General features: G+C 45.1%; 1 protein-coding gene across 4 annotated transcripts in view; it reads right to left on the bottom strand.

The window, feature by feature from the left end:
- Positions 1–2704: 2704 nt before the first annotated feature.
- The window catches only part of ITGB2 (integrin subunit beta 2), a 98205-nt gene continuing 91026 nt past the window's right edge, over positions 2705–9883 (bottom strand). For all 4 annotated transcript variants that reach the window (XM_084820516.1, XM_084820536.1, XM_084820527.1 and 1 more), the window contains 2 exons: positions 3858–4024; positions 2705–2967 (listed from right to left, as the gene is read on the bottom strand). In XM_084820516.1, the coding sequence (XP_084676642.1) occupies positions 2902–2967; positions 3858–4024 (233 nt within the window). In that variant the 3' untranslated portion in view covers positions 2705–2901. The remainder of the gene's footprint in view (positions 2968–3857; positions 4025–9883) is intronic.

Below are 9883 nucleotides of genomic sequence, written 5' to 3'. Positions count from 1 at the left end.
CACTGCACCAATAGTCCCACCCTATCTATGTATGAAGAGGCAGGGGGGCCTGACATTTGCCAGCCTATGGATCCAGTTTCAAAAGAAGAGGAATGAGAGTTCTTGTCTGCTGCTAAGGGCAATACAACTCAGTTTGGTCTGGCAGAAAGGGGCTTGAGGGCCAGGGCTTTGCACCTTGGAAGCTCTGGATGTGAATAAAATGAGACATGGCCCCCATCAACCTCAGCTTCTCTCGTGTGGTAGATGCTTGCTATTCTGTGCCTTCTCCAATATTTCTCTGTAGTGCTGCAGTGTTCAATGGAACTGTTGAATGTTTTGTAACTGATTACTCTGCTAAAAAGGTGCCTCCAATTAATTAGGCAGCAAATATCTTTCCTTTAAAAACAACACAGAAGTGCTTAGAAAACTGCATTGAGCAAGCTCCCTCTTAAGAGGAATTTGCCTTTGTGAGCATCTCTACACCAGCCTAAAATCCTGCATTTAAAGCAGGGCTTTCTGCTTCCGTTTTAAATGCAGGATCACAGCGACTCCCCTTTTCCCACACTTCCTTTCCCCCTCCTTCTCCCCGTATCTGAGTCTTCCATTTGTTCCATTGATCTTGCTCCTCTTCTTGCCGCTTTTCCTCTTTTCACAGAGGGAACTCAAGTGGAACACAATGGGGTAATTTGATAGCTCGTTATCTGCAATCTATTTAAAAATGGAACAAAGGGCATTTAGTGCCTTGGAAGTTCATGACGTCATCTAAAGAGCCCACAAACGTCCGTGACAGAGTCATCTCAATAGCAGGATAAAAGCTCTGTGTGAAAAAAGCCTGTGGGCTTCATCACACAAGGCTAAAAATCCTGCAATTTACCAGGGCTTCTGCTTCCAGAATCTTTGTGGGATTAGATTGGGTCCTTTCCACAGGGCTTCTAAAAAACCCCTAAACTTCTCGATAAGGTCTATGCATTTCATTACAAAGCCACTAGGTGGCTCTGTTGTTTAATTTGCAATAAAGCGAATTTAAACAGTATACCCTTATTTATATCAACTCCATGGTGAGAGGAGGGAAAATGCTGGACTTTCGTCGTCATGGAAAGCAATGCAATAGACATCACAACAAGCGGGAGGTGCCCTGGACGAGGACTGCGTTGCATACAGGACCTGCAAACTTCTGTGAGTAAGCAATGTCCATAGCAGGATAAAAGCCTCGTGTGAAGGAGGTCTGTCTCTCACATAGGAGAGAATGCCTTTTTTAAGATGAAGCCTGTGACAACACATGCAGGCATCATTTTTAAAAAATCCAGGCTTCTTGCATCAGAACTACTGTTTTTACTCATGTGCAAACTTAACTGATAGATGATTAAATTAAGATTTATTTAATCAGATGACAGTCCTACTTCTATAAAGTTTGTGGGAATGCCAGCTGACAGACACAACGGAGGGAGCAATGTTGTTTTCCGGGAACCAACTTCGGAGCCTGCTCTCCGAGGTTGGTTCCCGGAGAACCGGCCTCCCCCCATTTCTACACTACCTTGGAGGCAGTGCGGAACAGCCCCATCCTCCACACTCACAAGAGGAGTGCGGGGCAGCCAAAAAGGGGCGTGAGTGGGGGGCGTTCTGGGGCAGGCAGAAATGCCTGCATGACCCATCCAATGTGTCATACAGCAGCCTCTTCCCCCGTTCAGCCCTCCTGTGGCTAGACAGCCGCAATTGGCTGTCTAGCAAAAATGCAGGACAGGAGTAGCATGGAGGGAACAATCTCCGAGTTCAGAGGCAGACGCCTATCTGGATAGGATTTCGCCCTTTGCGTCACACTAAGGCAGAATTCACACTCTCACGTTATCAGTCAATGTCAAGAATTCTGGACTTGCATGTGCCATCACAGATCAAACACTATAGGCAGAACTTTCAGATTGCCTGCCATTGCTTCAAACAGAATATTTCTCAATGGAGCCAATTCACACATTCTGTGAGCACTGAGGTGATCTGGTATTTACTGTTAGATTTAAACTGGGAAGATTTGAGTTCAAATCCCTGCTCAGCGTTGATACTCACTGGGTGGGTCTGAGCAAGACTCACTTTCTTTGTGTAATCTACCTCACAACGTTGTTGTGAGCAGTGGTGTAGTGGAGTGGGAAACATGAGGGAGCACAGTTCTGGGACTTTTTCAAAGCAAGAATATTGACATTAAAAAGTTCAAGTGATGCATTTTCCTCTGGTGTTTCACCTTTTAAAATAGCCCTGCTCCTCTGGCTTTAACTGCGGATTGACATCCAGAAATTCAACAAAAGCATGTTGAAGCTTTTTCTGGCACTGAGATAAGGGGACATCAAGATGCTGCTAAAGCCACAGGAGCAGACCAGGGAAAGAGGTGGTAATAATAGTTTCCTACTTTCCCACTTTAATGCAGGGATTCTGAACAGTGAAATGATTCATTAAAATAATCTCCAAATCTCCTCTAAATGAAAGTTAACAATTTTGCTTACATTTCAGGAATTAGAGTTACAACAAATATGTTCTCTACATACATACTTTTATAATCACCCCATTTTACTCCCATTTAGATTCCGAGTGCTGATTTCTTTAACAGCTGATAAATGGAGAAGATCCAGTTGCTCTGGGTGCCTTAGGTGGGATAAACAGAAATGCAAGCTGAACAGAAATGCAAGCAGAGACAATCTTATATGGGAGAGTGCGAATGAGTGAACAGCCTAGTACTTAGGGCTTTTTTATTTTTTTAATAATTGGGGTGGAAGCATTTTTGCAAAAGTCACACAAAGGATTCCTGAAAATGCATGATATCACAAGGATAGTGGTCAATATATGTAAAGGCACCGTGGAGAATAATGTTAACATCTTCATCTTTTTTTCTATCCTGAAGAGTTTCTTTGTGCTTTGCAGCATTGCTGAAGTTCCATTTCACTGGCCATTAAATCTGGGGTTCACAACAGTGGTAGTGGCACTCTTAAAAAGAGGGTTGTCAGCCTGCCAATAAAACAAATCACAAGTATCTGTAGCTGGTAGTGCCGCCTAACCTTTCGAGAGCATATCAGGATTCAGGTGGACTTCCTTAACAGCCTCACCCAAAGGGAAGCACGGGTAGCTACTAAAAACAATAGTTGCTTAGGGAACCGGGAGAGTTCTTTAATAAGGAGAGTCTCAGTTGTAGACTACACATTGACCCTCTTCTCATAGTCTGACACTGGCCTGAGGAGGAGAAATTGTGGGCGGCAGCGTGCTGTGTAATCCATTGACCTTGTGTCTCCCCCCCAAAAAAAAGATAGGACAGACAAATGGGACATACAGCTAAATGTTGGTTTTGTGTATAGAGAACATTCAAAGCTCCCCATTATCAGCCTCCTCTCCTGAGAAAGGGGAAACTTGAAGGTGAGGATCAGACTGCCTGACAGCCTTCAAGGCTCTTTGGCATCCCACCTCAGGTGGGAGGCTGCCCAGCACTGCCCAGCCTCCTGCCTAAGAAGGGAGAACTTCGAAGGCAGTAATGCTGCAAGAGGGAACGAGAGAGCATGGGGCTGGGCAATGGCTTGCTGGGGAGAGGGAGAGGCCTGTGGCCATGGTTGTTCTGCATGGCTCCCCACCCCCACTCTTCTGTATATGAGCACACACGTGTGCAGTTCCCCCACCCCCTTTGGGCTTTGGGGGCTTTTAAATTACTTTTTAAACCTTTTTATATATTTCTGTAGCCCTCATGGTTCCCCCAAGTCTACTGTGGGTGGATGGTGCTGTTTTTGTCACATGAGCATCAGCACTAAACACAGAAATTGAGGCAATAATAAATCAGCCAGGTCTTCTTCTGGACAACTAGGTCTTCTTCTCCCTCCCCCATACACGTCCCCAAAAGTAGAGCATCTTACATCATTCCATTTAGCCTTGGTCTTTTCCTTTTCAAATCTGCGATATTCCCTGCGATCAATCACCTCCGTCAATAATCGCCAAATCAGGAGTAGGAGGAGGCCAATAAGAGCCACTCCAGCAATAGTGCCCCCTACAATAGCTGCAACATTAGGAGGCACTGGACACACTAAGAAAAACAACAACAGAAAATGTGCATTATCTGACTAAGCAATGGAAGAGATGTGTGAGTATGTGTTGAATGCCAGTAATTAACATGCTAAAGGCGAGGCAGAAATTTTAGAAACTAAATAAATAAAGGTTCCCTTATAAATAACATTTTAAGGGTTAAACAACCCAGAATTAACCCAACAATTGCCCATGGTTTGTTGCTGGATGAACTCTGGGTTGTTTAACCCATAAACAACCCAGAATCTCCAGCTTACAGGAGACAGCATACAGGAGACAGCACAATTGTCACTTTGCTTGTCTCTGGCAATTCCTGGGTTGAACAACCCAGGAATGGCAGCACAGCATGCAAACTGGATCACTGACTGCCTTTTTCTAGTGCTGAGAAGGGAAACCCTACTCTTATCTCTGATCACCAAGCACTACTCTAACATTTTGTTTGTGTGTAACAGAAGCATACAACAAAGAACACAGCAAATTGCACACAAAACTGGGGGAAAGGAATCCCTTTTTAGCCCCCTCCCCCACTTTAAAAACACATAGCACAAAAAACATGGAACACATCCTTCTGAGATTTTGCAGGTTTTGTCCTATAGGCGCGTATGATATATGTCATTTTCATACAATTTGCCAATAAAAAAGACAAGGAGATAAATAAAATCCCTATCACAAACTTCATCCAATTCTGCTAATAAATCAAGAAGTTAAAGACCATTCCATTTTTTAAAATCTAATTTTAAAAGCTATGTACTCAATAGGTATCCTGCACCTATTTATTTGAACCTTCGCAGGCTTCATCTACTTAGAAGGGGCTATTCTGCCTGCAAATTCTACCCAATGTGTCAAGAAGCAAATATTTTATAGTTATTTGCTGATTTGCCGATTCCCAAAAAGGCCTCCAAACGTGCCCTAATGTTCACTCCTTCCCGTACAGCACAACCCCCCAACACACCTTCCACCTCAGCCCCTCCCACTCCTGGCTACTTCATTTTCAACCCATTCCCCCCATTTTAATTCCATTTTTCCAACTGACTTCTCCTCCTTACAGGCTAGCTGCTTCAATCTGAACTCTCATGCCTCAAGGGCTGAGTCACAGCAGCAGGCTCCAAAATGCAGCAACATGATTGGCTGAGGGCATAATTTACGAATGCTCTACTAAACTACAGAATGATGCATCCGGATTCACTCTGGGGACTTACATTTAAGGGAAAGTGGGGGGAAGCCAGTGTGGTGTAGTGGTTAGAGTGTTGGACTGGGAGCCGGGAGATCTGGATTTTAGTTCCTACTTGGTCATGGAAGCTCACTGAGCGACTTTGGGCCAGTCACTGACTCTCAGCCCAACCTACCTCACAGGGCAGCTGCTGTGAGGATAAAATGGAGAGGAAGATTATGTACATTGCCTTGGGTTCCTTGGAGGAAAAAAGGCGGGATATAAATGCAATAAATAAATAGCAGAGCATTCATTCAGGATACCCTTTCTGGAAGCTATTTTTGCATTACAACACAAGGAGTTTCTTTTCCTGAAGATTACAAGCATGTGGGGGAGCAGCCACAGAAATGCTTCTGCAGTAGGGTACTATTCAACTTGTGTGTTCTTTATCAGGGCAGGATAAGACCTTACGGTGATCTTTTTTCCGTATTCACAAATTAAACATACTGGGCAAAATCCCCAGATTCCCTTCTGCCCTGCAAACTCCCTTCGATGAGTAGTGGGCCCCACTGATTCCATTGCGCAAGCGGGACCTACCACGTACACCAGGGAGATTTAACACTTCCTAGATGAAGCCTTGAAATAAGGGGAAACACTCGTTTCTGGAAGGAGGCAGGTCAGTGGAGCTCCCTTCAATATGAGCCAGTATGAGCACACACTCAGTTTGAAAGGTTGCCCGTTGAAAACTAGGTCAAATAACTGAACTGCCAACTGTATAAATTGATTGCAGATTTAGGCCGTGTTTCCACAACAATGGAAGGAGAAGTGAATGGAGGAGTAAAAATTACTTCCCAGAACATACTTCCTGGTGGGGATGGGGGTTGGAGTGAAACGTCATCCGACTTGCAGGGGCTACTCATCCAATAACAGAGGCTCCCCCCCCCCCCGTTGTCCTTTCCCCTGAAAGTCTAGATGCACCTGCATTTCAAGAGCAAGCCTCATTGAGCACAACAGGAGTTACTTTTGAGTAGGCACACATATGCTCATGCTGGGAAAGATGGGGGGAGGGGACACAGGGATGGGAAACTATCCCCCTTTCTAACCACAGGATCTCTATAACAAAGGTGTGAAGTAGTTACTTCCTAAGTCAGTAAACCAAACAACACAGAATTGGAGCCTCAAGATTGCACTTTACCAGACTTAGGGAATTGGGCTTTAAACTGTGCCATGTCAATTGAGGGGGATCTCTGTAAGCTCTGATGTGGGCATTCAGAGGGCAAGCCTCATTGACCACAAGGGGAGCTACTTCTGAAGAGACACTAATGGGTTTGTGCAGGGATGGGGAAAAGTGTAGGAAGCACCCCTTGACCAGGGTCGTGGTGAAAGGCACACCCCTGGGCAGGGCTAGCATACCCGAGGTCAATGCAGGGGTTGGGGCACACAGCAACTATACCAGGGAGAACCCAAGGAAAAGAATTGGTCTTTAAGCAGTCTTAGGAAATCTGGGTTTTCCCTGATAAGCTCTGGGGTGGCTGCTGGATGGCCACGATGTCATGTATCCCTAGCGACCTCCAAACGCAGCCAGCTCAGAGTAAATTGCTGATGGAAACACCCTCTTAGACACTATGGCTAGCAGTGCCCACTCAAAATGGAATAATGATTTCAGGAAAGATGTTCTGGAAGAAGTGTGGGCCTGAGTTTCAAAAGTGGTGCCACAGGTCATGATGTGCATGAACCTAAAAGAAAGTCTGTATGAACAGCTTACAGACTCAGCAGGATACATCCAGGAATGGATGACTGATGCTGGAGATGTGGCTCTAACAGATTGTCCATATTTTCTGGTCTTTTCCCTTGATTGAGAAATTTTGGAGGTCAATCTTGGAGTAGATTTTTATTAACCACAGCATGTCTGCTTATAAGTATGAAGTGGAAAAAGATCAATCCCCCATCAGTTACCTGAAAATCACTTCACTTAGTGAGAGGGAAGGCAATAAACAGACCGGTTCATGAAAAGATGGAATTTGTTTATAATGTACTGGAATTATAAGGTTCAAGATGCACTTCAGCCATATACATTGTTAGGACTAGGGTGATTGTTTTTCTCTTTTCCTTTTTGGTACATTTAATTAAGAATGAATATGAAATATTGTCTTATTTCTATTTTGTAAATCTGTAAATGTGTGAACTTATTTTGTAAATTTGTAAACCATTAAAATAAAACGTAAAAGCATTTTTCAAAAGAAAAGAAGGAAATCCCTGTGCAGCAGCACTCTCTTACACTGACCATGATGGATTTTTGAAGCCAGGACAAGTGACTGAGTATAGAGTGACTGCTTGTACATGGTTGGGAATGGGGCGGGGGAGGATAAAGCTGGGAGAGCCAGGGGGACCCCAACTGTCAGGGCAATGCCCTTCCTGCCCCTAAAGATGAACCTCCCCTGCCAGAAGGAATGCCTTGCTAGCTTAAGGGGCCTCTGCTCCCTCTCTTTTCCTTCTTCTCTGGGGCTTCTCCACCACCCTTACCTCTGACTAGGGATGTCTGTCGTTGGGAAATCTGTACCTTTTGGGGCACGCCCAACTTCTGCGGCACGCCCCACTCGGCTTGCTTCTGCAAGCCTGTAAGGATTTTCTTGGGCCTTGCATTTTACATTTGGTGCAATATGGGAAAGGGAAGCTTTTGGGCACAGGGGAGTTTAAGGGGTAAGCTCTTGCTTATAGGGGGGTTAACGCTAATGGGTAATGGGGCAAGTAGGGAAGCAAAATGTACTGTATTAGAAGTTTGCTAGATGCCATATGGAAATGGATAAGAAAGGTCTTGAGAACCTATCAACTGTCTCTTCCTCAAATGCTTTTTTACAGAAGAAAAATATTTACGGAAATTCCACCAGCTTGCGTGACTCATTGTGCACTGAGCTGGTGGAAGACAGAATGGAGTCCAGGGGTCTGAGCCGATGAAAGCTCATCAAGCTCCACCCTGCAATGGGATTCCTTTGACATTTCTACCTCTGACTCCACCAGCTGGGAAGGAAGCTGCTTCAACAGGCCCTTTCTTCTGTGTTTCCTCACAAGGCATCTCCCCTGAAGGCTTAAGCAATGCCAAGCTCTCACACACTCTCTTTGCCTCATCCCCCTCCTGGAATCTCAGTGCTTTGCCAATGTTTTGAAGTGAGATGCACCTCTAAATTTGCTCATCCTTGAAAACTGACTCCACCCATTTCTCCCTCTACAACAGGAAGTGCAAGACTATGGCTCTCTTCACACCTTGGTTTTTTAGCAGGATCGTTCTTCTTTAATCACTGGTTTTCACGGGAGATTTAGATGGTGCTGCTGCTCTCCTGCTGCTATCTCACAACTTCCCCTCCCTCTTTCTGTGTTATCTGAAAATGGGGAAAACCTGGCATTTTCTGTGCTTGTGATTGAAATCGCCATTTCCCCCCATTTTTCCCCTTTAACACTTTGTACCACTTTGTGTGGGCATGTGCCAGGGGGTGTTGCTGGGCAGTGTTGAGTAGCATTGTCATGACAACAACTCAGTGGGAGGGTGGGGGCAGGTCAATGACCACGCTTCCAGTGACCAATTCTGCCTCTCTCCCATTCCACTACTGGTGCTTGAACTGTAATCATCCCAAATGCTTCTCTGAGATCCCCGTGAGCACAGTATTTATTTATTTATTATATTTATTTATAATATTTATAAATATTTTTTCCCTTTTGCCCAATACTGGGACTCGTAGTAATGCTTACTTCTGAGTAAACTCATTGGCTGTAAGGCTTTCCTTTCTTGGGAGTAAGTTCCATTGAAATCTGTGGCTTGCTTCTGGGTAGGCATGCACAGGAGTGCATTATAAGTCTACTTAGAGTAGCAGTCTTAAGGTCTCCCATCCCCTTCAGTGCATTTACTTGGAACCTCCCCCTCCCATTGACTTCACCGACTGCTTCTTCTCCCTTTTCCTCACCAGATTGATGAGCTTTTTCCTACCAGGGTGGATGGGGGAGTCTCCCTTCTCAGCCACGCAGGAGAAAGGCGTGACAGTTAGGATTTCAATGGGTGTCTTTTGTGCCTTTTCTCCTCCCCTGAATAAATTCATCATGCAGAGCTTGGAATGGTCATTTTTACTAGTTTCCTTTGTGTGTGTGGAGTTGTTTTAGATAAAGCAGTAATGCTGAGGTGGTTTTCCGTAGTACTCCCTCCCACCTAGCCAGCCACTATCTCTTCTCCTAGCCCACCTTGCAGGGTTGTTGGGAAGCCAGAATAAGTGGGGAGAGAAACAACAGTGCCAGGAGGGAGGAGGCCACTATCTTTTCTCCTAGCACACCTTACAGGATTGTTGGGTAGCCAGAATAAGGGAGGGGAAAGCAACAACAGTGTGTGTGTGTGGGGGAAAACAAGCCAGTTGATGGGAAGGCATAATAAGCGGGGAGAGCAGCCACCACTGATGACAGATAAGGAAGGAGGGGATGCAGCAAGGAAGGCAGGCAGGAGGGATGGGCAGAGCATCAATCATGTTACAGGAACCAATGATCAGCGGATGGGGGGAGCAGCCACCTTCTGTCCAAATTTTTCCAAGCAGCTCTCCCCAGCGGTGAAAAGGAATACAGAAGTTGGAGAGATGCCTGTATACAGGGCCAGTCTAAATCCCGGAAAGGATCAGGAATCAAAAGGAATGGTTTGTAGTGGAATAAAATGCCAGGTGTGAAGAGAGCCTATCA

This window comes from Heloderma suspectum, chromosome 1, assembly GCF_057233095.1.
Source record: "Heloderma suspectum isolate Gila_16-S chromosome 1, 16-S_ref, whole genome shotgun sequence".
Lineage (NCBI taxonomy): Eukaryota > Metazoa > Chordata > Lepidosauria > Squamata > Helodermatidae > Heloderma > Heloderma suspectum.
The sequence above is the reverse complement of the archived record's forward strand: the minus strand, read 5'-3'. Positions and strand labels throughout refer to the sequence as shown.